This window comes from Melospiza melodia, chromosome 5 (assembly GCF_035770615.1).
Source record: "Melospiza melodia melodia isolate bMelMel2 chromosome 5, bMelMel2.pri, whole genome shotgun sequence".
Taxonomy (NCBI): Eukaryota; Metazoa; Chordata; class Aves; order Passeriformes; family Passerellidae; genus Melospiza; species Melospiza melodia.
In genome coordinates, this window is record NC_086198.1 from 79,628,179 (window position 1) to 79,656,150 (window position 27,972).

The 27,972-nt window shown below is 39.5% G+C and overlaps 1 protein-coding gene across 7 annotated transcripts in view; it reads left to right on the top strand.

Moving 5' to 3' along the window:
* The window catches only part of JAKMIP1 (janus kinase and microtubule interacting protein 1), a 230,248-nt gene that overhangs the window by 178,560 nt on the left and 23,716 nt on the right, over nucleotides 1-27,972 (top strand). For 6 of the 7 annotated variants that reach the window (XM_063157597.1, XM_063157601.1, XM_063157603.1 and 3 more), the window contains one exon: nucleotides 1,602-1,844. In XM_063157597.1, the coding sequence (XP_063013667.1) occupies nucleotides 1,602-1,811 (210 nt within the window). In that variant the 3' untranslated portion in view covers nucleotides 1,812-1,844. Of the gene's footprint in view, nucleotides 1-1,601; nucleotides 1,845-19,874; nucleotides 19,996-27,972 lie in introns of all 7 variants that reach the window. The other variant, XM_063157598.1, reaches the window with a different exon arrangement.

Consider the following 27,972-nt stretch of genomic DNA (forward strand, 5'->3'; position numbering starts at 1 on the left):
GCTTTCATTTTCCAGCTGATCTATGCCTGCAAAGCTAGGACATGTTTGGGTATTCATGCCACCTTGCCTAAATAAATGCAATATCCAGATGGCATCACAGGCCCCCTCTGTAATCAGCATAGAGAAAACAAACATTTTAGGGAAGAACAGCAATCTAAATTCTGTGCCCCAAACTGACCAATGTGAGTGTTCCTTCCATTCCTAATGTGCCTGCCTTGTTCCCTGGCCTGTTGTTCAGCCTGAAATCAAGGATCCTGGTGGGAGCTGCTGCTGGGCAGTGTCTCAGCTGGCCACATGTGCTTGTGTTGGGCACTTTAAGGGGACCAGAGGCCACAATTCATCAGAACTGGTTCCCTCTGCTCATGGTGGGGAGCCAAGAACAGGAGTGAAATGGCAACAACAAAAACACCATGTGTTCTTCTTTATGTCATAATAGAACTATATTTAGATGCAGAAACTTGTCAATAAATGCTCATCTTTCTGTTGGGTCATTTCAGAGCAATCTTACACTGCTATTGCATTTCAGAGTCCTTTGATGTTTTGGTTTTTTAATGGACACAAGTGATGTAGCTAAGACTCAGTAAAGATGCACAAAGCAAAAACAATATATTATTTTAAGTAAAAAATGTATATTATTTTAAGTAAAAATGGTTTTTCTTTTAAGTAATTCTTCCTGACCTGGCATATATATGTATTGCATTTCTGGAGCTTTTGCAAGAGGCCTAATGGCAATGAGATGTTAATGCATAATGAGGTAAAATAATTTTAGAAAGAAATAAATAAATCTTCAAAAACTGAAAGGCTGAAATGACAAGGCTTGCAATCTCAAGAAACAATGCAACAGTGATATGGTAGGTATAATAAATTTGGCTTTGAATGATAAAATGTACTGCCTTGTAGTAGTCATTGGTATTCAGGGAGATTTGCTGGCAACTGTTATGAAAATGCGCATAATTAAACTGCCATTTCTCTCTTAAATTTGTATGCAGCTCAGTGACAATATTCTAAAAGTATAGTTTGCTCTGGTGTTAAAGTTGATTTGGATGTGAAATAATCAACTGAATTAATTATTTTATTTTTTGTTTTGAATAGTAGGGTCTGGATAAGAGTTCATGCAGTCAACTTCTAGAGACTGTTCAGCTTTACTTTTTTGAACATTCATAGGTAGACAAACCTAAATTAGTTGTGCAGTGTGGAGTGAAAAAATATGTTTGTAAAAGAATCCTGTTAGATCCTTCAGGAGAACTGAGATAATTTGTAAAATTAGGTATTTTTTTCTAGTTTTAATCTATGTTTTTTTAATGGCCCAAGGCAAATTTTCAGCTGTAGTTAAAGCTTAGAGATCTTTTTTTTTTTTTTGTTTTGAGGATGACTTGTTGAATATAGGATTCTTTATTTGAGAGGTGCAGGAATGCTCAACATCTGAAATAATTAGTATGTTATCTTTTCCCTTATTTTGCTGAATGTAGTTTATTTACAGGTAATTTCTGTGAATACTTCTTTTACTGAACTCATCCAAATGGCTTCCACTAATCCAAAACGAGCAGCATTGGAAAACTTAATCAGTCTTGAATTTGTTAAAATGCTATTTTCTCTTGCAGATGCTGCCTTCCTCCACAGATGTTTCACAGGCTAAGGGGCAGCCAGAGGGTCGTGTGGCAGGTGCCAAAGGGAAGAGGAGGATTGGGTCAGCATCTGGTGACTCTCAGCCAGGGATGGGTGGCCCCCACAGCTCTCCCCTCACCCCAAACCTCTGTGCTGCTTCTTCTGTCACAGTAGCAAGCCCAGAGAGGATCACAGCCTTGCATTGAGAGCTGAGAGAAAACCACCCCAAAAACTGCCAGGTCAGTAAAAGTTTTTTCACTGGTTTTAGTTCAGTGAAATCTCTTATTCTTGGCAGAAGATACAGATGTTTGAATGATTCCTTCCAGAGATGAACAGTTGATTGTTAGTTTAGACAAGCTGACAAACTGTTTTCTTTCCCATTGTTTAAGAGGGGCATGGGGCTTGCAAAAATAAAAGATTTTGATTTCATCATGGTGTATCTTACTCTATGTTATGATAATCTTTGCAAATTGTTGGATTTTTTAAAAAAAAAGCTGTTATGTTGATCTTGTCCTACCTTTTTTCCCCTCCAATTCTTTTTTTTTTTTTTTTTTTTAGTGATCCAATTATTCCTATGCCCTGAAGCTCTTTATAGTAATTTCCATTAACTGCAGGAATCCTGTTAAGAACAGAGCTGATCAATTGCAATTGCATTTGTGACAGTCTGCTGCTAAACTAAACACGCAAGAGATTTCAGCCTCTCTGAGACAACATAACCTCTCCATGCTTGTATGGGAACAAAAGTCAAATATGCAATTACTGCAGCCAGTTAGGTAGAGTAGTTAAAAATATTACTCCAGTGAATTTCCTTTATGATCTTGGATTAAAATAAATGCCATGAAACAATTAAAAGCATAGTTTTTGCTTTTGGCATTAATGAAAAGAACATGGAAGATACTGAGATTTTCTTTTAGTTAAGTAATTTATTATGCAATGAAATGGTGACTCAGAATTCTGATAATATGTTATCCTGATATAACAGGGGATATATGTAACAGTTCAAATCAAGTTTCCTGGTCCTTTTCTCTCTCCCACTCACACAGAAAAAAGACCAATGAAAATATGGCCACGAAAGAAAACTATTATGAACAGCAAAATGCAAGTAGCTCTTTGATTGATCTTTGTGAACTCAGAGGTTATTTTTTTTATATAAATCATATGAGCTTTAAGTAAATCCCAATGAAAGAGGATATCTTGTACAATTATCTGGGAGGCCACAGCTGAAATCAGCCTCAGTGCATAGAGCATCCTGTTTCCATAAAAACATACAGCAACACACTGGGACATGCAGAGTTCCTGTTCTCCTTCCCTCCTCAGACACCTCCAGCTGTCCCCTCCAGCTCAGACCCCTGGGCTGTTCCCAGCCTGCCCTGATCCCTGGGGCAGCCCCCTGGGCTCTGCTGCCAGGGATGAAGGATGCTGTGGTGCCCCTGGACCGTGCTGTGCTCTGGGCTGCGGAGGGGCGGGATCGGAACCCGATGATAAATTCTGGGCTCAGATAATGGGAAACCAGCCTGCAGGTGCAATTGCCCAGGGAGTGAAACACAAAAATGCCATTATGAATAAGGCATGGCTCTCTGGAGAAAAAACAGATGGCTCAACCTCAGCTACCACAGCAGAAAGCTATTTGCCAGACATGTTGTCAGCAAGTAATAAAGGTTGATATCCTATGGGGAGAAATCAGCTGCATGGGAAAGAATAAAACCTGCAGAAATAAAATAAGGTAAACATCTTAGCAATGGCATTTTCCCCATTGATATAAAAGTACTTTTTTTTTTTTAAAATCACAGATATTTTACTAGTTAGCACGGCCTAGCAAGTAGTTTGAGATGACTGGAAAATATATGGAAAAGAGCTGTGATAGTTTTTATGATCAAAATTTCATAGAACATTTGAGATCACTGAAATACATGGATTTTTAATTAGCCAGGCCACCTCCTAATTTTATTTTTACCTTTTGTTGGTGATTTGATTTTCTTTTAACTGAAACTGTGAAACAAATCTATTAAATCACTTTTGCTTTTATGTATAACCTATTTCTTCAGTGTGCAGTGGTAAGTTCTAAAAGAATATCTCCCTTGTGTGACGGTTTCCTTTGGAATTTCAGGAAATGTAGTGTCATAGACTTCCTAGAAATTAATTTTACAAAAATTATGGGGTAGATTTGCTGTGTTTCTTTACTACTGGGATATTTTAAAAAAATATTTCCTTTTTCTTTTTATAGACCCAACTAGAGCAGGACATTCAGTGTATTGCTGTAGGAGCTAGTATCTGTAAAATAGCATCCTTCAATTGCTGCTTTTAAGTAAAAACTTGTAGCTTAGCTTGAGTAGCTTTACTGGTCATGTCCACAGCCAGTTTCTTTAGGGCACTGCACGGGCATTGTGGGCACAGAAATATCTGAGTTTAGAGGATGGACGATGCAGGCTGCACCCTGTGCTGCCAGACCTCTGCCACAGGGAGAAGTGTGTGGAGTGCCAGGCCAGCAGTGCCAGGACAGCACTTCCTCACAGTCTGGCTCAGAATAGTTGTGGTCTGGGCTGCAGGAGCCTTGGGTGCATCCTGGCTGTGAAAAGGAGGAGGGAGCAGTGTGTCTGTGCAGGTGCAGGAGCGCACTGATGCTGGCTGGCTCTGGGAACTTTAACTGAGCATGGTTGTAAATTCTGCAAAATACTGATTTATATTGCGATCTCCGGAGTTAACACGTTTGGAAAACATCCATTATTCCTACATCTTTTTCATTATTCTGTATTTTTCATCACTTTTATTAGAAAAGGGCATTCACACACTGTAGTGCTTGTCACAGTTGCTGTGCTTTTCCTCTGCCTCCATTGATTACCCCAGCTGGTTCATAGTATGTTACTACTTGTTTTTTGGGAGCCAGAAATAAAATGCCTTGTTTTGATGAAATATTAATGTCCACACTCACACTTTATTGTGGAAAGCTGCCTTCAGTTGCTCAGTAAGGTAGCATTACAGCAGGAACTGAATTGTACTTCATCCAACCCAGCTTTAGAAAGCACACCCCAGATGCCAAGGGAAATAGTCCCTGCAAGCGATGCTGTTGAGTGCTGCCCAAGCAGGAGGTTCCAGTGAGATTCCAAAATGTGGGCTTTGCTTTTGTGTGTCTTTCACTTCTTCCTGATGCCTGGCCAGAACTTCTGAAGACAGATATACCTGCTATCCAGCCATCAGCTGCCTTGTCAAGTATTAAGATATTTTGATATGCAAAACCTCTTGTAAATATTGAACATGGTAACTGTTACATTGATAAAAGGATGCTTTAAGAATTAGCCACTGTGAGAACTTCTTGGAGCTTTATCTTGCTGACAGTGAAATACAGGGCATGCCAGTTCAGCCTGAGGTCAGATCATAATGCATGAAGGGTGCTAATAATAAGGATATTAATAATAATACTCTGTGATACTATGATAATAAGTCTTTGTTACCCTAGTGAAGCAATCTACTTTGTTTGGGGCTATGGTGACTTTCCATGAAATTAAGCCTTTGTCAGTCCAGTCTCTTTCTATCACAGATAAGTGTGGTTTATTTTAAGTGTTCAAGCTTCACTTTAAGCTAATTAGGTTATTTGGCCCCATTCTTCCTCCTGCTGGAACTAATAATTTCCTAAATAAGGGCTGCAGACACAGAGCAGAACAGACATTTGCAAGGATATTACCTGCATTGAAGCACAGTAATTCAAAATGGACTCAAGCAATTCATCCAGCAAACGGATTCTGTGCTGGCACTTCGCTGCTTTGCTTCACAAGTCACGGATTTCAGTTAAAATCCTGTAGTCCCTTGTGGTTTTAATTTTTTAAGACATCCATTCTTCCTACTACAAAGCATTGTTTAAAAATGTGCAGATACCACAGTTACCATTTGGCCAGCTGTTTCAGCTGCTTTTCATTTGACTTAATTAAAAATGCAGAAGTTTGGACGCTACATTGCAAGAATGGCAATAATTTAACAGCAATCAGTTTGGAGAGCTGCATGCAGCAGCACTGGAAAAGGTGAGTCAGCTAAAGGTTTCCTCTTTTAAACCTCTGTCTTACTCAGTTTTTCCCACTACTGAATGGACAAATGAGAAGTGATGGTAAGATCATACCAAATAATTATGCACTATTTGATTTACAAGAAGGTGAGAGGGTACATTGCACCATCAAACAAGGAACTTCGAATTATTTAAGCATGGTCATTTATAGGAACCCCACCCAAAATGTGCAGTGTCAGAGCAGATGGTTCCTTTATTGGTGTCCTGCTGAGCTGAGGTCCTGTGGGAGTCTCAGCTTGCTCAGTGAGTTATACAGGATAATTAATTTTGGCCCTTATTCTGTGAACTATTTGCTGGGTTTTTTCTATATTGAGGGGGATCAGTAGCCATGTGCTTGCAGAGCAAATCTGAATTGGTCCGCGTTGAGCCACCTGTGCTCTGCTGTTTGCCATCCATGGACCTGCATGAGTGGAATGGCATTATCTGCACTGGGCTGGATGAGGAGGATACTTGGATGGAAGATGGATGACAGAATGCTGCCTATTGACTGGTGCTCACTGAGCCTGCTCCCCATTCAGACTCTTCCTTTCCCAAAGATATTGTTTGAAACAGCACAGGAAACAATTTTCTGGGATCAATAGTTAGTGTCAAATGAATGTTTATTAATATATACAGGCAATATTTGCCCATTTCTTTTTTCTAGATTTGAGTTACCTAATACTGAAATCTAAATATCTCTTTTAGCAGCAAAGTTATATCTTTTGTCTCTAGTTTCAACAGAAGTATTATTTAGAAATAGAATTACATAGAAGTAGCAACCTGAAATAGTGCATGGTACTTTCTAAAGGCTGTGTGAGAGATAAACATTAAAAGGAAACTCATTGTGTAGCTGAGACTAAAAATGCACTGTGGAGTAGCCTGTACCCACATGGGGGAGGAATTGGAATCTGAGGATCAAAAACCACTGGAAAGAATAGCCTTTCTCCTGTAAGAGGTGAAAAAATCTCCATCACTTTCTTCCAACTCTGAATGAGCATTTTCCTGAAATTAAAGAAAACTAATAATCCTCCTGCAGTTGGCTTTAGCTGTTTTGCTCTTCACTGGTAGGTGAAGTCATAAACAGGGAATGTAATGCCAGTTTTTTATGTTCAAATGCAAAGAACACCTGGAATGACAGGTCATGCATATTTTAAAGAGTTCTCTTGAGTCAGTGCAATTCCTGTGTTAGACTACTTCTCTGATTTTTCAAGAAAACAGCATTCATGGTATTTTTTTTTAAATGGTAAGTTGCCCTGTATTTTGTCTGCACTCAGCTGTGCATGCAGTCTCACTTAACTAGAAAGAATTCATCCTGCAAGTTAAAAAGGTAAAGTTGCCCATTGCATCCTACAAATGTGTACAACAGAAATGGTTTGATCAGAATCAGTGGAAGGAACATGTTCTCCATTCCTCTGTGAGAGCTGATATGCTGGAGAAGGCTGGGAAGTAGGGAAGATGACAAAACTCAATTTCTTTCAGGTAAAAGATGCCAGGATCCTAGGTTGTTCTGTATATTTAATTTTTGCAGAAGGGCTGCTCATGAAGCCTGCCATTCCCCATGTATTGCTTGCCTTGTGCTATGGGAAGCTTTCATTCCCATGGGAAATTTGGGAATCAGGTCTTATGTTCAGTCTGTGGTCACAGACTGACCACAGTGAGAACAGAACCAAGTTGCCTATGATTAAATCCCTAAGAATCCCTCTTCATATTTTTTTTTTTTCAGTAGCAATTCTGATTTGTGAGAGCACTATCTGGTACCTTCTCAGTAACAGCCTTTTCACTGAGCCTGTAAGCTGATGGATATTAAAGCCCCTAATTAAAACCGGATAATGCATGAAAGATTTCTACAGTGCAAACCTTTCTCTTAAGGCCTGACTAAACAAAAAGACCTCACATATCTCTTTGCCCAAAAGTATTCTCATCAGGTCAGGCACCTGGAAGCACTGACTTAGGTCCATCCTTCTCACAATGCCTGTTCTTGGGAATGAGGAGAACAACAAAGGCTGGGACAGAAAATCAGATATTTCAGAAAGAATGGCCTATTACATTTAGCTAGGAATAGAGACTGTCAGCAGTCTATCTGGCTCTGATCATCCTATCAGTCAGGGTAATGGTGAACCATAGAACAATATGTTCATTTACATATAAATGTGCATAAAATATTTATGTGCATATATATACACATATATATGTGTATAATTGCATGCAGTTTGGCATAAATAAATATGGTTTAAAATAATAGGGAGAAGTGATTTTCTGCAGATCATTTTTTTTTTTTGTGCTTTGTTTTTTCCTCTGTCTTGGGATTTGCAAGTAAAAGTGTACAAGTAAGGACAAGGGTAGAGACTGATTTCTTTAATTCTTATTTTAAAGACTGAATTTAAACCTTAAATTTAAGGTTTAAATTCAGTCTTTAAAATAAGAATTAGCAGCCAGTAAGTGATTGAGTTTAAAATCACTTTGTTTTAAGAGACTCCTAAGACTATGCAGTGGCATTTCTTGTTGTACCTTGACTACACTGCAGATTAAAAATCCAGGTATGCATCAATCTGTCTTCTCCTTCCCAAATAAACTAGATTCCATGGGAAGGACACTCACTTGTGTGCTCCACATGCCAGCCTTAATGCAGCTGACATTGGGACCAGGCCAGCAGGGGACACTTTGTCTTACATCAGTTCAGCTCCCTGCCTGTTGTCTCTTTTGCTGAAAGAGAGGGAAAAAATAAGTGGCTGCATAAAATATTGTTAGCACAGTTTTGCTTTTATCTGCATAAACCATTGAGCCTTTCCTGGAGTGGGAGTGAGGAACCCCTAGGGAAAGTGTCACACTCCTGTGGTGAGAGCCAGACTGACTTGCACCCTTGTTAAAGGGCTCTTGGACTGTGGCCACTGTCATATTTCATGTAATGTAAACTATCTGCCTTTGGAAATCTTAATGTAGTATGGAACGTTCTTGAGAGAAAAAGCTATGACTTGAAAAGGAAGCAGGTCTTTAAAAAAAGAGAGAAAAAGCAAAAGAAAGGAAAAAGAGCCAGAGGATCCTGTTACAGATGGTGGGTCAGGTTCAGCTGGGTGCAGGAGCAGCTCGGTTTCAGCCTGGTGGGCCAGAGCAGCTGTGAGCCTGGTTCCCAGGCACTGACACCGTGTGTTCAAGCCATTAGTGAGCCAGGTCAGATATCTAAGGCTGGAGAGTTCTTTTTTTCATGGGTTCCTCAGAGTATTTAATCAGTGATTACTCAGAAATTAAGATGCTACCTGTTCTGCCTAGCCTCTGGTTTTTGATTATGGTGTGAGAACATGGAGCAAAAGGGCATTTCAGTAAAGTATTGCTGGGAGTTTGTTTTGGTTGGACTTGTATTAATTGCAGTTGGGAAATTTGGAATTGGAAGTGCTGGGGCTTGTCAGTGGATGGCTGGCTGGCTGGCAAAGCCTCCTTGAAGGGGAAGCACCTGGAGCACATTGCTTGTTTTTATAATGTGGCTGCAAGGCTGAAAATTGAGAGTGACTCTTTCTCACCCTCACTGAAAGCTGCAGCTAAAAACGGGGGATGTGGCTGTCCCTTGCCCCCACCATCTGCTGAGTGTTGCCTCCCTGCTTTCCCTCTGTGGGCTGGGGACTGTCTCTCAGCAGTCACATCTCCATTTCCAGCTGACTACAGACAGTCCCTTCTGGTAAATGGGCTTTAAAATCTCATGGTGAGGTTGCCTAGCTGAAGGGTATTGATAATTTGTGACTGTTTGCACAGAGAGCTTTGCTTGGGGACACAATGCAGTTCTTGTCTCTCAGAGGAGCTGATTTGTAGGAGAAAGTGTACTCCATAATTTAGGTACTCTGTAGATAGCAAGGGACTGGGCCCTGCTTATCCCTGCCACCCTTACAATTTTATTTGCCTTTTCTGTGCTGGTTATAATCACCAACATGATGTGGGTCCTGAATTAATAGTTAATTAGAGACCTTTTGTGGATGGTAGATCTTTTGCAAATGACTGTTTATGAATGAGCAGACAGGCTCATTTAAAGCACCAGAGCTTGGCAGAAATAAATAATAACTCTATATAGCTCCAGATGATCTGATGTCTCATCATTTTGCAAGGCAGAAGTATAATGTCTGTATCCTATGAGAATACATATCCTGGTGAGCACAACCAGAAACCAATTCTATCACAATGAGCCTGCTCAAGAGCAGATGACCACAGAAGGAGCTGTGCAGTAATTCTGGAGAATTAGTGGTGGGTAGCAGGTGGCTGGCCCTGAGTGAGTGTTGGAGAGCATGTTGAAGGCCATGACCTCTTCAGGGTTTTGAAACCTAAGAAAGAAAGCTGCAGCTGGTGTGGACAGGAATCATGGTCTGTTACATGGACTGAATCAGGCTCATTCAGAAAGTACCTTGTGTGATGGTGCTCAGGAGAGCCAGAAAAAAGCACTACCTGCTAAGAAATAATGTGGATATCATTGTAGGACTCTGCTATAGGCTGCCTAGCCAGGCCAATGACACTGATAAATTGTTCTTTGAGCTACAAAGAGGTTCCTCTAAATCATAAGAAAGGCAACTAAGAAAGATGCTCTCCTTGATTTGCTGTTTGTTAACAGAGGGTCTTGAGTGAGGTGGAGATTGGTGGCTGTCTTGGCCACAGCAGCCATTAAGGGGTTGAGTTTAAAAATCACTTGTTTTAAACAGGAGGAATAGTGCAGCAAAACTTCAGTCCTGGACATGAAGAGAGCAGACTCCAGGCTGCTCAGGGAACTAGTGAGTAATGTTCCCTGAGAAAAAGCTTTTTCGGATGCTGGAGTCCATCTGTGCTGATCAGTTTTTAAGCAGCACCTCCTAAGGGCACAGGAGCATGCCATTCCTAAATGTCTCCAGTCTATCAGATGAGGCAGAAGGCTGTCTTGGGTGAGCAGGGATTTTCCTTTGGAGATAAAGCAAACAAAGGAGGATGTATGAGCAGTGGAAGCAAGATCAGGTGACGTCCTGTGTACAGCTTTGGGCATCACAATATTAGAAAGAAATAAAGCAATTAGAGTGTCCAAAAGAGGGCAGTGGAGATGATGAAGGGCCTTGAGGGGAAGCTGTGCGAGGGGAGCAGCTGAGTTCTCTTGTTCTGTTCAGCCTGGAGGAGACTGAGGGGAGACCTCACTGCAGTTACAGCTTCTCTGTCAGGGGAAGAGGAGGGGCAGGCACTGATCTCTTTGTGGTGACAGTGACAGGAGCCAAGGGAATGGCCTGAAGTTGTGTCAGAGGAGGGTTAGGACTGCATGTCAGGAAAGGGTTTGTCATCCAGAATGGTTGGGCACTGGAACAGCTCCCCAGGGAAGGAGTCACAGCACCAGCCTGACAGAGCTCAAGAGGTACCTGGACAGTGCTCTCAGACATGTGGTGTGATTCTTGGAACTGTTCTGTGCAGGGCCAGGAGTTGGACTTCTATGATCCTGCTAGGTCCCCTCCAACTCAAAATGTTGTGTAATTCTGTGATTCTGTTATATCTGACATCTGCATCTTTCCCAGAACAACATTTCCGGTTGTCCCCTTAGAGATGACTCTGAGACTGCCATCTGCACTGACTTTTTATGTGGACAGACAATTGATTCAACCTTTCCTGGTCTTCTCTGGTGACAAGATTTCTTTATTAGGCTACAGAATTTAGCTCTTTATTGCTTACAGCTCAGCCAACATTGCAGACCTTCAAGCAGTGGTTGTCAGGTGTCTGTCTCCCTGGCAAGGATTTGGTTACCTACCATGTGTTTAAGAGCTAAACTGAAGTTATGCTCCAAGGAGTGGGATTCCTTGGGACATGTATAAGTCTAAGTTAGTCTCCTGGTGTCCCTGCCACCATGAAGAGAAATCATCTCTTGGTCTACAGGATGGGATTCATCTCATCCTAATGTAGGTCTAAAATAGGCAAGATGATCTGCACTCTACAGGTGCCTTTTCAACTCACTGACTATAAAGATGAATGGAATGGAACTACCTCAGGTGTCAAAACTGCACTGCAGGAAAAAAGGGAGGTGATTCCCACCCAAGGTACTTCAGCAGTGAAGTGACCAAGGTCTCGTGGTGGTGACCTGGTTGTGCTTAGCAGGACAAAGACTTGCAGTCTTCCTCCTGAGTTCAAGGTGACTGCTCTGAACACCAGAGTAGTCTTCACAGAAAATAAAAGGGACATTAATACTTGGGAACCTCTCTTTTGTGTTGTTCTATCTGTTCTGGTTTTGTTGTTTAGGTTTTTTTTTTTATGTTCTGCCTGAGGACTTTTCCTCTGTACTTATGGCTTGGATTGGCTGTATAGTTTTGTCTTAATTTATAGTCGCAAACTCTGGATTCCCTGTAAAATGTTTATGTACCAGTTTATGAATAGATTAAACAGGAAATGAAATGAACATGTATACCTGAAGCCTTGTTGACCTGACAGATTCTCTCATGGCCCCAGGAGATCAGAAGCAGCATCCATCAAGTGAGGTATTGAGCATGTGCCAGGTGTAGTGCTGATGCTCAGGAGCTTTTGTATGGTAATAAGCCAGATTCATTGTTCTTTATATGTGAACTGTGCACTCCTCTGCACTTGTGCATGCTTCTTCTTGAGTAGTTTAAAAGAGGACAATGCAGAACAGACACAGCAGCTTATAAAACAATGTATTCAATCATGGACTCAGCCTGAGCTGGGGGCAGTTCTCTGCAGTGGATTAGTGGCTGCAGCACTGCCATTCTCCTGGGAAATCAGCTAAGCACAAGTGTTTCCTTCAGAGGGCTTCTGACCTCTTTTGTGTTGTTCTTCTTAATTTCTGTGTCCTAAGTAAGGTGATATTAAAGCTGTTCCTTGTTGGAATGCTTCCTTGGGAGCTTTGCAGAGTGAAGGAGGGAAGTGGTTTCTGCTGCTCCTGAATGAAAAGTGATTTCTCAGAGTCCTGCAGGTCCAGGGAAGATGACATGTCAGCTAAGAGGGAGTGCTGCTCTCTGCACTGGTAAACTGGATACTGGGGAAAGAATAATGCTATTGTCAAGACACGTCTTTCACTTTAATAAACCATTTTGGAAAAAAGGCTTTGCTTCGATTTAATACTGGTCCTTGGGGGGAAAAAAATCTAAACTCTAGCATGAAAGCAAACACTCCTTGTCTGTTTTGAAATAAACATACTGTCCTACTGTCTTCTGCAGTACTGGGCTGCCCTGTAAATTTTATAGATAAATAGGTTATAAGTAAGACAATTGCCTTAGCAGTATTATTAGAGCAATAACTTTTGTTGTGGATAAATCTGACCCTTTTAAAATGTAAAAACATTCCTATTTTATTATTCCAGCCTAGCTTTCCCCTTAGAAGAGGTTGTCCTGTCTGTAAGTTTTATTAGAGATGTCATGATATACAGCTTATTATGAATTACTGCTTTTGAGCTCTCAGTTGAACAGAGGTTGTAGCAATACATTGTTATGCATGTCTCAGCTGCATACTCTGGAAGCTTAATACTGGGGGCTTCTTCCCACTTCAGAATGACTGTTTTGGGACTAATTTCCAAGTCACAGAATTGTACAAAATATCTGACACTGCTTGTTGAATTCCTCCTTGATTATCAGTACTCATGGAGCTGTGGGATCCTTTGTGCTTTTGGATTGCTGCACCTGAACCCAGTGCTATCTGTTAGTGACCACACCATTAAAAAATCAACTTCTAATTTATTGCCTAATTTATAGGCCCACTTGATCGATCTATGACACTGTTGAACTTGTGTTCAATGATTAATGTGAAATAAAAGGTAGTGTTACATGGCCCAGTTAGATTAGATGCTCTTGATCTAGTCCTGTCAGTCAGCCACAGCTGTTAAACATTTCATGTCCTCATATAAAACTGTACTTGTGCTGCTGTCGGTTTTCTGACTAAAAGATCATATTATAATTAAATAACTAGAGCTTATATAAGAGAATAGGGTAATTATCCATATATATAATCATAAATTTATGGGAGGACATGCACATAAAATGCTACAGATATTTTTCAAAGTCATAATAAAAAAATTAGGAGTTCAGATTTCATTGCCTTTTTTTGAGGTGGTAACAAATGCCTCTTATGTCCTTGAAAATGCCCCCTAAAATATTGAATTTGATTATACATGCCCTACATAATCACTTAGGGTCAAACATGAGTATTCTTTGTGATTTCTAAAGTTAGGCTTTATTCGGTGCAAATTTACAGTTGAAGTATTTACCCTTTGGACAGTATAAGTGAAGGTAGCAGAAGAACCTCACTGTGGTTTCACTGGGACTTGGTGGCATTCCCCTTTTTAAAACCTGGCAAGTGACAGGGCTGCTGAAGGGGCATTTCATCACCCTGGGCATCAGAAAGTGGCTTCAGATCCAACTCCTGCCAGGACAGTGTGGGTTTAATGGGAACTAAAAGATTCCTCAGATCTTAAAGGAATGTTCTCATTAGGAAGGACACTTTTCTTCTCACCCTTCTTGTGTGTCAAGATCAATATCTCATCAGGGAAACCTTCAATACAGAGTATTTTGAACAAGCATACGATAAATAATACTCTTTTTACTATATTTGGGCTGCAGGAAAAATAATTTTCCTGGTGTAATGAGTGGTAAGTAGAACAAAGATCATTTGGGAATAAAATGTAGCTGTTTGATCCATTTGATAATTTCCATCTGGATGGCATTTGCTTCCTTATAAGGGGAATGGGAGCTGCCTATTTCTAGGCAATCTGTTGAGTTTCTTTCACAAAAAAGGACAGTTTAGCTTTTCCTTCCATATGGACATATATTATTACATTTACAAACATGTTGTTCATCTTTCTTTTTTTTTTAGATCCTCTAAGAAGCCTTAATTCTTAGGTGGGCTGGGATGGGGGTCAAATATTCTTGGTTTTGTTTTTATTTTTCCCCAGAAATCAGTAAGAGAGGGGAAAGATTCCCATTATTCTGTACAGACAGGTACTAATTAATTTACTAAGCCGAAAGAAACCTTGCTAGTTGGAGCAGAAAGCAAGTTAGCTGTAATGGGGCTGGAATTATCATTGTTCCTCTGGGCCTGACCATGCTGGAGGAATGGAAGTCTGCAAACGTGACTCCAGGCTATTGTAGGATCCAAGTGATGAAATCTTGGTCATAAATTTAGCAAGTTCCACCTCAGGATTCTCCCTCTGGAACAGTGAAGTACCCTAAACATTGAGAGGATCATTATAATCATAATGTCATCTTGGCTAAGCAAAGAGAAACAGTTTTCTTAGTACAATGAAGTGACAAATGGTTAAGGCTGTGGTTCTGCCACTGCCCTGGGAATACTGGATCTTGTGCATTTGTATAATTTTTTACTAGATTTGATAAGACTCATATATCAGAGGCAAAACTTCAGAGCTGCTTCTCTTCAGCACCCTGGGCAGGCAGACAGGTCTGTGCCTGCTGCCCTGGCTGAGCAAAATAATTCCAGCAGGAATTCCTCCCTTCCAAAATGTCCTGAGATACCCAAGTGCTGTAAGCACATAGGCATTGGTGCTTTTTCCTTGGAATATTTTTATTTGAGAACTGACTCTGTTCTCTGGATCATATTTTGTTTTGGACACATTAAACATTTTCAACCTTTGGAAAAGTGTGGAAATCCCTTTCCAATATCCCTGCACATAAAAGCATGAAGGAACATTTGTAGTTTAAAAGGAAAACCCCATTTTCTTAATGAAAAGCCAATGTGAAGGGTTTTTTTCCTTTGCCAAACTCATGTGATGGAATCCTGCAGAAATGGGATATTGTGTGTGGCTGGAGCCAAGGAAAGGTGCAAAACTTAGGAAAAGGGTATGAATCAGTGCCTGGTGGTTTAGGCACTTCCTTCGTCCTCTTCTTACTAGTAGGCCATGGATACTGTTTATTCTCTCTTTTTTGGTCTGCTGTGGCTGTGCCCAGACTGCTTGATTGCAGATTCATCCACAGAACAGTTCAGAGTTAAAACAGCCTTTTTTTGCTGCCACTGATAATCATATGCCACTATCAGCAAAATTGCCACCTGTAATCAGATCTGTAAGAGCACAGATGTCTTCCAAATGCACTGATTCAGTAGCAGAGCTGTGATTTTAGCAGCAATTGCTTCTTAGCATTTTGCACCTGGAATTTTAACTAATTTTCATATTTATTAAACAGCTGTAAATTGAGACTTCCAGCTTGCAGGTACTTGTGATCTAAGAAGTATGAGGATGATTACACTCCCATTTCAACAGAGACTTCCCCTGTTCAGTTAGGAGTTAGGGTCTGGTCCTCAGAGGATTTCAGTGCCTTGTCAGTCACATATTTAATTAGTGAGTTACGGCTTTTGGATTCCAATGCTTGCCTTTTATTTTTCCTTAATTTCCCTTGTCCTGTCTGCTTGTTGGTGACCTGAAAGAGAGCAAGCTCTGCCTGCTTATATGGTGAACTTGAAGTGGGTCCAGGCCATAACACTCATGTTTGGGATATGCAATCCAAAAGACAATTCCTAACTTCCAGAAAATCGGATTTTTTCCATGTTCTGACCTTTAGCAATCTGCACCAGTAAGCAGAGCCATGTTCCAGGCAGCTGGTGGGAAGGCTCCTGCCTCTTTCACAGTCTGCATCTGATGTGTGTAGGGGGATCCTGCCAGGCCTCACCCACCAGCGTCCCAAAAACAAGGTTTTCCCACTGAGGCGATACAAATCTTCTCTCTGCTGAGAAGTTTAGAAATTTCTTGTGCTTGGAAACAAAGGATTAAGCTGGAAGGAAAGGATTCCATGTTGGCTTGGCTGTCTGTCTCCTTCAAGGGTGTTCATAACTGTTGTGTGCCAGGAGGTGATGGCAGAGAGTGTTGGTCAGGTTTGTGGTGACAGAGAGCCTCATTGTTCATGGATTCCACAAAACACAGTGAAATGATTAAGGATTTAAGGTTAGTGGGCTGGGTTGGGTAGAGGTTTCTTTCCTACTCATTTTAAAGGAGGTGAGGAGGGCGAGGAAAAAGATTTAAGAGAGGAAACAACGGTAACAAGAGTCTGTCCAGGAACAGAAGCGGAAGCCGGTGGTAAAAGAGATGAAGTTGTGTTGAGGCAGAAGCACTGAGAGATAAACAGGCAATGTGTCTTAGGAAGGACAAAATTTACATGTGAATCCTTGTTTCTCAATTCTGATGGTTATGCTTTATAAATCATATAAATACCTAATTCCATAATTACACATTTAATTCTTCAATAGAGCATAGTTAAAGCCAGAAACATTATGATTTCTGATGAGAATATGAACAGCTTCTTTCAGGGGCGGAAAGCTTTATATACTGCTAAATGACCTATATCAGAAAAAAATATAGGTACTGTCATTGCTTGTCTTTCTCCAAACTGGTGTTTGCATTAAGCATTTTCAACAAAATAAGTGAAATAATATTCAGGGTGAATCCTAGTTCTGGATAGGATTCAGGGTGAATCCTAGTCCTGTTATATGTTGCTCATGGAATAATTAAAAGGGAGAAAACCAAGTTTTTATTAAATTTCTTAGAGAGGCATTTGAGGAATAAAATGTCATGTGATGCATTAGGCTATTCTTCAAAATGGGGAGAACAGGAAGAAGAGTGGAGCCTCCTTCTGTTGCCCAGAGTTTCAAGAATTGATGGCTGAGACAATAAATAGTAGACAGTAAATATTTTCATATGAAGTTCAGTCTCACCATGCTGGAGGCATTTGTCCCTCCACAGCAAATGGCCAGAATAGGAAATCCTCAGGTGGGTTGGCTCAGATGGGAAAGCACGTGTGCCTGGCTGAGCCCAGGTGCTGAAGGACTTCTTGGGGGAGGTAGAGAGTGGGTCAGGATGAAGAAACAGATGTTGACTAGGCTGGAATTCCCATTCATTTTGTTTGGTCACCTATGGAAACCCTATGACAATGTGTTTGCAGCTGAGAGCCTTGTCATAAGATCAGCTGTGACAAATGCAACTCCTGGTTTCCCACAGAGAGAGCTGATGGTGGTTACTTCCGTGTCATTTTCAGTTGCAGTTGTGGATTTCCTTTCTTTTTCCTTCTGAAAGTGTCTTTAAATGAGGCAGAAGTAGTGTCTGGTTAGCTAACACAAGTTTAACAGCCAGCTGAAATTTCCTTCCTTTGCCAGAGCACTTAGAGCTCTCTTTGTGCACTCTAAGATTTTATCCAGACAGATCATGGCTTTTTCAGTCCTGCTGATGTGTGACAGTTGGATCTGGCTAATACTTCCATCCTTAATGAGTTATTAAAGTGGGCATCATCATTAAAATTTATTTTAGCCCTTTTTCAGACCTTTTAGTTATGAGACAGCTGTGGCTGCTGCTGCCAAAAGTGGTTTTGCTGTTGCTGAGTTGTGGCAGGACAGGGCTTGTGCCTATTGTGCGTGTGTGGTACCCCCACACCTGCTGGCACTGTGGCATGGACATCCTGTGAGCAAATAAGGTACAGCATTCAAATTACTGTAGGGCTTTATGTCCTAAAAACTGACTTCATTCTTACTTGCAAAGTTACCTCCTCATGGGTTTCATAGGCATACAGTAGAGCACAACCAGTGAAGTCAAATAGCCAGATTGTTGTGTTATTTCTTATGCTTAGAGAAAGGAAACTTGTTTGTGGATAGGATAGAAATATGTTTATTGTCAGAAAAGGAAGATCCATAAAAAATCTCAGCCAGCAGCTGAGAGTAGATACCTTGGGGAAGAGATGGGGGCAGACTGGTTCTCTCCAGGGCTTTCATCATTTTCTGCTCAAGGATTTCCTGGAGCAGAGTTGGTTTCTGTTTGTTCAGCAAACCTTGATGGATTTTAAGTTGTCTCTTGAACCCATATAAACTTTTTCTCTTAGCAGTATTCCATGGAAAGGAGTCCCACTGCTTAGTTACGTTTTAAGAACTACTTTGTTAGAAACTTGTTACCAGTCAGTGCATCCAGATCTTGTCATTCCTGGTTTCCTTCTCCACTTAGGTATAGTCTTACCCAAGAATCCATCTTCACTATAAAGTTTGCACAAGAATCTATCTAGCAAACAACATCTTAGCTCTCTCTTAGCTTTTGGAATCAAATTTCCAAAGCCATTTCATGTCATATATAAGGTAAACATTTTTGAAAAGTCCTAAAACCTCTCTCTTCCAGAATTACAGTCTTTATTTTAAATGGAGCTTACTACTTTTTCCTTTTTTTTTTTAAGAGAGAGTACTCACTGGGCCAATTCCAGACCACAGGAAAATTTTGGAGATATAACTAATACTGTAACCTGTGTTTCTTGTGATAGGAATGTAGAAGTCTTGGGTTGGTGAACTAAATTACAAAATAAATACTTTTTTCTTTCTTTTTTTTTTTTTTTTTTTAATTCCATTTGATGTACTTGGCATTTCTCATGTTCTGTGTCCTGTACAGCTGCAAAATATTTTGCACTCTGGAAATCCTCAGTATCACATATTGTCTTCTGTTACTACAGTCCAGGGCAAAGTAAACAGGAAAAAACAGAACGAGTCTTTTCTTGTCAACCCTTTTCAGCTGTGTATGCACAATAAACACCTCCAGACTTCCTCTTGCCTTTTCAGTTGCTACACATCCTGATAGAAGGATTTTAAAGGCTTTTAAAACCAAATTCTTAATGTCATTAAGTCACATTTCTACCCCAAATTTTCACTTGTTCTACTGTTGAATATTAAGGAAGACAGCTTTTTCTGCTTGAGGTGTTGTGTTTCTCACATTCCTGCCTTGTGAATTTAGCAGCTATTTATTTCATATATTGTCTTTTTAATTCCATCCTATTCTATTACACCTGCTTTTTTTAATTCACTATTTTGTCTGTTTAGTCCACTTTTATTAAAGTAATTGTACCACCACATATTTTAATGCAAATTTTATGCAGACTGCCTAGCTAATGCTAAGGATAGTGACTGAGATGAGTAATGTTTTCCTAATCTCCAAAATTTATTGGAATTAATAAATTATTAATAGGGAATTAATTAATTAATAGGGAAAAATCACAGTGTTGATCAGGAGTGGTTGATACTAGAAAGCTGTGTCCCTGTTGAACCAAAGCATTTAAAGCATTTTCTGAAACTGCATTGTAACTGGAATGCTGTATTGGCCAGGGGGGTAACAATTGACTTAATAGCACCAACTCAGATGAAATTTGTTCTGAACTGGGGACACTGTTAAATTGACTTTCCTCACTGAATCAAAAGCGCCAGTGCCTACTTTTACACTGTGTGAGTGATTGAAAAAGCTAATGGAAATACTCTTCTTGATGTATGATTTTTGTTTTCTCTCCAGAGATGGGTTTACCACTTGATTCAGTCTGTATTATTTAACAGTTGAGAGAGGCATCCTGATGTTCAATTCAGAGATGAGGACGAACTAGGATGTTGCAGTAACTTACAATGCAGAATGCAAGGTAGGCTCAACAAAAATGAACATTTAAATTTCAATCTCAACAGCAAATAAGTTTTATTTAAATTTCATGCTTTTTTTTTTACAACGAGAAAACCCTCTATGCTAATTTTTAGGAGTGTTAAATTTCAAATAAGCACATTGATCTTGAAACACTCAATAAAGTCAATAGAACCATTTCTGGTGACAAAGGCACATCTGTCATTTTTTGCACAATGGTCACTGACATATAATCTATTGTGTTGCCTTACCAAAAAAAAAAAAAAATTAAAGCCAGCAAACTAAGTAGAAATATATATCATAATAGTTTTAAAATAAACTATTTTAAATTTGTCTTAATGAAATTATTATATTTTTAGCTGAAATACCATGTTTATTTCCATATTTCCTATTTATTTTAGAAGTCTGTGTTTCTTGCTCTCACTGGTTCTGGTCCCTCACTTGGACTTGGCCAGGACTTGGGTTGTGCAATGTTGCTGAGTCAGCCAGTTTGTATAAACCATTTACCTGCCTCTCTGAGCTGTGTAAGGCTTGCTTTGATTGCATTCAAGATCCACACAGTCTTAACCTAACACACTTCACCATGCCCTTGAAATACAGCAGCTTTATCCTTTACTGAGGCACAGAGAGATTAAATCCAAAGCCATGCACAGTCTGTAGCAAAACAGGGTATCAAAATCTGGTCTAAATCCAAGGGCAGTGCACTAAGCAATGGATCCTTTTACATCAAGAAGGAAGAGCTGACACATTTTTACCCAATACAAATAAATGTATGAAAATCTGAGATGTAATTTTAATGGGAGATTAATGAATGTATTAACTAAATACAGAAGAATTTCTGTCTGGAGAAAGGCGACTTGAGGGGATCTTGTCACTCTCTGCACCTGCCTGAAAGGAGGTTGTAGCCAGGTGGGGGATGGCCTCTCCTCCTGGTTAACAAGTGACCAGAGAAAGGGAATGGCCTCAGAGTTGCACCAGAGGAGGTTTAGATTGGATATTAGGAAAAATTTCTACACGGAAAGGGTTGTCAAGGACACGCTGCTCTGGGAAGTGGTGGAGTAAGTATTTTAAAAATGTGTGGATGTGACACTTAGCAGCATGGTTTGTTTGCTGGTGGACTTGGCAGTGCTGGGTTAAGAGTTGAACTTCATGATCCTAAAGGTCTTTTCCAACCTAAATGATTCTGTGATTCTGAATAGATGCAGTGCTTGTGAATGGTGCTATGCTGATTGCCTGGGACATGCAGAAGTCCTATATTCATTAACAGACACAATAATTTGCATTGATCCAGCTACTGAAAGCTTGTGTGGGCTTGAAAGAGACACTTTTCTACAAAAATGAGAGTTCACAGTCTGTATTTTGATCCTTTGGTTGCCTGAATGCTTAGATCACTGTTCATGGAGGAAATGTTACTGGATTCCTCATGAGATTCCAGACACTTACCTGCTGTTCCATCTTCCCCTTCCACAAATCAGTTTCCTCTCTTTCAGGGTTTCCTTTGCCTGCTCCATTATGCCCCTTCCACATTTCACTCCCTCTGGAGACCTGCAATGCTGTTAACCATTTTTCACAGCTCCTGTCAACTGGCAGGACAGGAGGCAGTGGTTGCTGCAGCTCACTTGGGTCTCAGTATGTCCTCATTTTAACCACACATACAGGCAGACAAAGGATCACTTGACTCTCTTTTTGTTATGAAAATTTAAATTATTTTCTTATTTATTGTTGAAAATGCATTCTAATATCAATATAGAAATTTAATACATTCTCTCCTCTTTATACTATTTTGATATAGATGCAGTATTAAGGGTACACAGGGTGTTTGGCTGCTGTTATCTCTAGTTTAAAATTATGTACTTTTTGCAATTCTTCAACATCTTCCTGTGCAATTAATTTTAAATTTGTGCCTTTGCTGCCCTTGCCATTACTCTAAACGCAGTCCACACGAGTGTAACATCACTACTCCTAGTCATCCTGTCATTTGGATTTATGCCAGTGTTATCTGAAAGGACTTGGGAACTTTCAAAGGGATGTTCTTTCCATCTTCTTATCAAGGCCTTGGTCCTGTGTCATTAATTATAATAGTAGTCCTATTTTCTTTATTGTTATACAATTATATGTGGTAGTCGTACAATAATTTCTGGGTTAAGATGTCAGTATAGATGTGCATTTAGGAACAGATCTTTAGGCTGTTTAAATTGTTTTTGTTCCAACAGACTAAGAGAGTAATTGAAGAATTTTTTTACTCACAGTTGCTATATGTTTGTATCCAATTTTTGGTCAATGTTTATACTGTCAGTTAATGTCAGTTAAATTTCAGTTTCATGGCTGAAGCCCTTGCTCAGCACCAACTAAGAGTAGATTCTTTGAGCAGTCCTTTTGAAATCCACTGCTTCTTGATGATTAAGTTGCACTTTGCCATGCAAAGCTGAAATGAAATCCAAATTATCCAAATTAGCTGTATGGACTGAAGATGTCCACACCAACTTGAAAGAGAATTTGGATATATCTGCACAGTCCCAAGCAGGGGGGAGCTGGCATGAATTTGTGCAACTTCATTTATGCAGTGAACACTGGGTCAAGTTGGAGAGATTCCTTTGGCTTTCTGTAGCACAGGTACAGGCAGACCAAGCTAGTAGCGTCCTGTGAAAGCCTGGAAACGTATCTTTTGTTTGAATTAGCCTGAGAATTACCTGAATGCTAAAGATGTTTAATTATTTAAAGATGCTTAAGCAAGTCAGTTACCTAAATACGTATGTGGGGAGGAGGGGAAGAAGAATAAAGACTTTAGGATTTGGCCTAATATACCTAGCCTGGCTTTTTCAATTTTTACATATATATTACTGCCTTTGTTTACATATATATTACTTACTTCATAGCCTTCCTGCAGTAATTGGTGGATGTGAATCAGAGGATAAGCTTGAAACCAGATACTAGAAAGCTTTAATAGGACCATTTCTAGTCAGCTGTGTGAATACCACAGCTGTGCTAGGGTCAGAGGGACTGTTATGTTTGTCTCCAAGTCTGACAGAAGATATACTTGCCCTCGAGTCCATCTAATCAAATCATAATAAAGTAAGTGCTATGAAACATAGATCAACCTTTAATAACCAGCTACAGCTTCATGACTACCAAAGGTAGCAATCTCTCCTATATTAAATCATATAAACATGTACTTTTCACATCCCCTTTTTAACTGTTTTTGTTTTCTGCTATGGTTGTACCCAGATGAGGAACTGAGGAAGTCTGCCATGAGTTCAGCAAGTGCTAATGTAACCCAAGTCTTTGCTGAAAGACATTATTTATTCTATTAATGTTTAATCTGGAGCAACCACTCACATGCATAATTTGCTAGAGATGGGTAAGCTGCTCCCTGAACACCTCTAATGCTCTCATGCTTTCTTCATTTTATAGAAGGAATGTAAACAAATAAACACCAAATACTGAACTGTGGAAAAAAGGTGTGAAACAAGCCAAGAGTACTTGGTATTGCACATAAATGTTCCTGTCTGTTTTTCTGAAATTCCTCTGGGGGCTCATCAGTGTCTCTGAGCTGGCTGGCTGCTCAGGGCCTCTCCTGGCACACTGAGGTGGATTCCAGCACACAGAATGTGATGTGCCTTCTCAGGCACACATTATCTTCTGCTGGGATTTGTGGTTCCCTCCCCAGTGAGCCCCTGCAGACACCAAGTTACTCATCCTGAGCAGTGGGATGAGGCTCAGTGGGTTGCCCTTGGTGGTATTGCTTCTGCTCAGCCCTATCCATCTTTTGTGGGCTCTGAAAGCTGGGGCAGCTTCTGAGTCTGTTACAGCAGCTCTTTAAGAGCACATCTGCAGTTATTACTCTAAGTATACGAAGATTAGATTAATTTCTCTGAGCTAGAGTTAACTCTGAATATTATTTGAAACAAATTCTTTGAAACAAAATATCTGTGCTGCTTTGCCCGTGTGTCCTTTATCCCAGATGTCTTAATCATCTGGAATTATTTGATTCAGTCTGTGATCTAAAAACGCTCATTTGACCCTTTGTTTCTCATGTCACCACCCTGCATCTGTCCTTGGAAATTCAGTACCTTCTTCCACTGCAGATACTGGTTCCTTTCTCTGTCAGCTGTATGTGGGGGTGATACAAGTATGAGAAAAAGCAGGAAAAACTGTGTGGCTGTGTGGCAAATGGGTTTATCTTGTCCCTTTGCCCCCAGTCCATCTGGTGTCTTCCAACACCCCACACCAGTGACCTAGGAGCTGCCAATAAAAATTACAACAGGCAAGATCATTTCTTTCTGTGCCATGTGAAATTCTCACAGATACTGATTGCTCCCCTGCAGGTGGTGTGAGGGGAGTAGGATTGTCTCAGGGGCTGTTAAATACAAGCATTTTTATGTCAAGGATATTATAGTGTTCTCTCCCACAGGAAAGAGAGAACTTTTTTCAATGCCATTAACACTTAGTTCCCTGAAAGATTGAAATCATAGACTTGAAACCATGATAATATTTAGCATGAAATAACTCATTTATTTTATAAACAATTTATTGACTTTTAGTGAGTTGTTTAGCAGAAGTCCAGATGTCAAAGCATAGTGCAGTGAAGTACTTTGCCAAAAATATATTCCAAAAAATTCTAAAGAAGATAATGAAATCTTTAAGTGGTAAAGAGTTGAGAAAAGCTGAATTACTTACAAGTGTTCTGACACTCTTGTGTTACAGGTTAAAAGAAAACTCAGTGCAATTCCTTTCTCATTTCATATACCACATATGACTGACATACATACATACATACATACATATATATATATATATATATATATACACATTTGCACTATGTAGCACACAAAGTACTGCAATCTCTGCTGCTGCAATCAAGTAAAACTCCTTTCAGGGTAAAGGATCAGTGCTCACTTACTAGCTTGGTCTAGCATTGTATCAGAAAAATTTTTGCAGTGAGTAGTATTGCTAAAAAGGCTGTACAAAACTAATTTATTTTGCCATTAACATTTCTTCTTTTTCCAGGCTGCCTTAGAAAGCTCAGTCTCTGTGTCCATTGCAAATCAGTGTTCAGACTGCTGGTGTTTCTGCCTTGCTGTCTGAGCAGACAAATGTCCAGTGCAGCTGTAGGAGAGCAGCCCCATGATTTGAAGTTGTTTTGCTCTGAAAAGCACCAGCCTGTCACCAGCTCCTGTAAGGCAGCAGTTTTGCTCTTCATGGGAAAGTTAATGCTAGAGTTTAACCCCACAACATCTCTGTGCTGAGCCCATGCTATTATCTTTGTGTCAAAAACCTCTAATTTAAATATAGGCAGATTCTAATACAGAGACACTTTTATGCCAGAGAACACATAAAGGGTCAGTATTACATTAATTTATTGGTTATTCAGCAGAAATGCACAAATTATTTTACTGCTTTTTTTTTTTTTTTTAACTGAAGCATCTGTTTGTGATTGCTGAGTAGACATCATGTATCAGAGAAGAACAGTTTCATTTCCTCATTAAAACCAAATTCCAAGTGACAGCAGATGGAGTAGGAGCTGGGATTAATTGTTAAGGAAAGTGAGAGCTGAGGGTGTTTTGTTTCAGTTTTAAGAATCAAACTTCCTGCCCTAGTTAACTCTGAGATATTTGGATTTGATACAGATTGATAAAGAGATTACTGTAGCTGAGATAAAGAGCAACCTCAGATCACCTGTTTAGGACCTGATTTTATTCACTGTAATATGAAAAAAATGTTAGTAAGAACACAGTGAAAGAGTACTCAGCTATGGCAAAGTTGTCTTGGAATTCAAAGTTTGGAGGATCTTCTGAAGCTTGGTTAAGAAAACAATTTAAAATTTCTCTTACTGAAGAAAGTAAGAGGCAGACATATCTTGGTGAAGAGTGAAGAAAAATGCTGGCCCGGTAGAGAGAGTGTCTGATAAAAAAATTTAAATAAGATTTTCTATGGTAATCCATATGGAGGATTTAAAGGCGGGTTCCTGCACTACATGAAGGAAAAGAGTTTCTCACCAAAACTGTGTGTTCTGCAAGGTGTGACAGCTGAGTTTGGGTTTGGCTAGGTGAGGCATGAGACAGTGCTGGCTGCCCACAGGTTTCCCTGACATGAGCAGTTCTGTGCTGTACACATCCTAGAATGCAAGTGGAAATTATAAATTCCTGCTGTTTTGGGCCCCTGCATGCCCAGGCTGACCTCAGTAAGAAATTATAGTTGTTTAAATGCTGTTATTGGTTCAGATTTAGAGATGTTTTGTAGTGGTTTTAACATATCACCAAGGCAGCCCTTCAGCACTGGAGCTGTGGCAGATCCTTCATCTTAAAATAATAAATATGATATTGTAACACAAGTACTTAGGTCTAAAGGTGGCTTTTTAACCCAGATCAGAGTGACAAATGTTCATATGTGAACATGCTTGGTGGTGTTCCCTTTTTGCTGTTCTGTCAGTTCATTTCCCCAGGATATCCCTCCCACATCAGGTGTCCCTGCACAGTACATGTCCAAGGGAGGGCAGAGGCTGTGCTGTCCACTGCCACAAAAATGCAGTCACTCAGCCTCTTGGATGACAAAGACAACACAAATTTACTCATTTGAGATAAAACTTTGTTTGATTTGGGATTTTTTTTACATTTGAAATAAAAATTGGAAAATCTTGATTTCACACAATTTCTGGAAGAATTAGTCTTGATGACAGATATGAAAAAAAGTAAAAGGAAATAATCTTGATCTTAGACAAATGAGAATGTCTTCCTTGCTTGTGCTGTTTGTTAGTCAATGCAAAATAATTTTACTCATCTAAATGACAAAGAAGTGATTCTTATGTGTTTATTGCCATACAGTAGATTCTGAATGTTTGCCGGTTTATTTTTAATTAATGCATGTAAAACTCAAATTGAAATTTTTCACACAAAATCTTTAGTCTCTGATTATATTCGATATCTTATTCAACAGATGGAAATTTAATATTCTTAAAACATCTTTAATTAAATTTAACAACCTACCTATTCTGACAGAGGTGTCTTTTGATCTATCTCTGGTAAAATGGAAAACTGCCTTGGCAAATACCATAGTGTAGTCATAGAAGAGAAAGCTAGTGATGAAGAAAACTATAGTTGTCTTGGGTAAAATCAAAAATTCTGTAACTGCTGATGGACACTACTTCCTTTTTTTTTTTAATGAGAAGTATTTGACTCACATTCTAATCCTTAAATTGCACTCAGATTGCATGTGTTGGCCTGAGTGTTTACTTTACACTTTTGAAATTAATCCCCTGCTCATTCCCTCTGCTGCAGTATAGATAAAATAGTGCAGTAGCAAAACTAATTTCTTCTAAGTGACTCTGTACTGAAAAATGCTTTCCAGGTGCTGATGGTTTTCAGTTCATCAGACCAGACTAAAACTATTCAGAAAATCAAGCCCCGAAATTTGTCCAGTGTGTCTACTGAGTCTTTAATCCCAGCTTTCTCTGCTCTGTGCTCCTATTGCATTTCATTAATTCCTAAGTTAGACAAATAACAACATATTAATGGTAATTTTACATTTTTACTATGCTTTGGCTGTTTTTGTAGTCACTAAAGGTAACTTCAAACACCTCAGTAGGTCAGGCTATATGACAACAATCTTGTTTTCAATGCTCTATACCAAAATATTTTAAAATTGCCAAAGGAGAAAATTTCCTTTCTCCCAAATGTTGTTCACAAAACAGGAAATGCCTTTAAAAGCAGACATTTGCTAAGAAAAGAAAAACAACCAGAATTTCATAATCAGATACTTTTTATACAGTTGCAAACATATGGTCCTTGATGATCTTTGTGATAATAACACAATCTTGAAAAAGATGTTGTAACTTAAATAAGTTTAAATAAAACTTATTTATAAGACAAATAAGTTTTTGATGGTATATGAAATACTTACTTGTGTGCTTTTAGTATCACAGAATAGCTCCTGTTCAAGTCAATAGTGAAATGCAGTTCAGTTAGGCAAGATCAAAGCCTGAAGG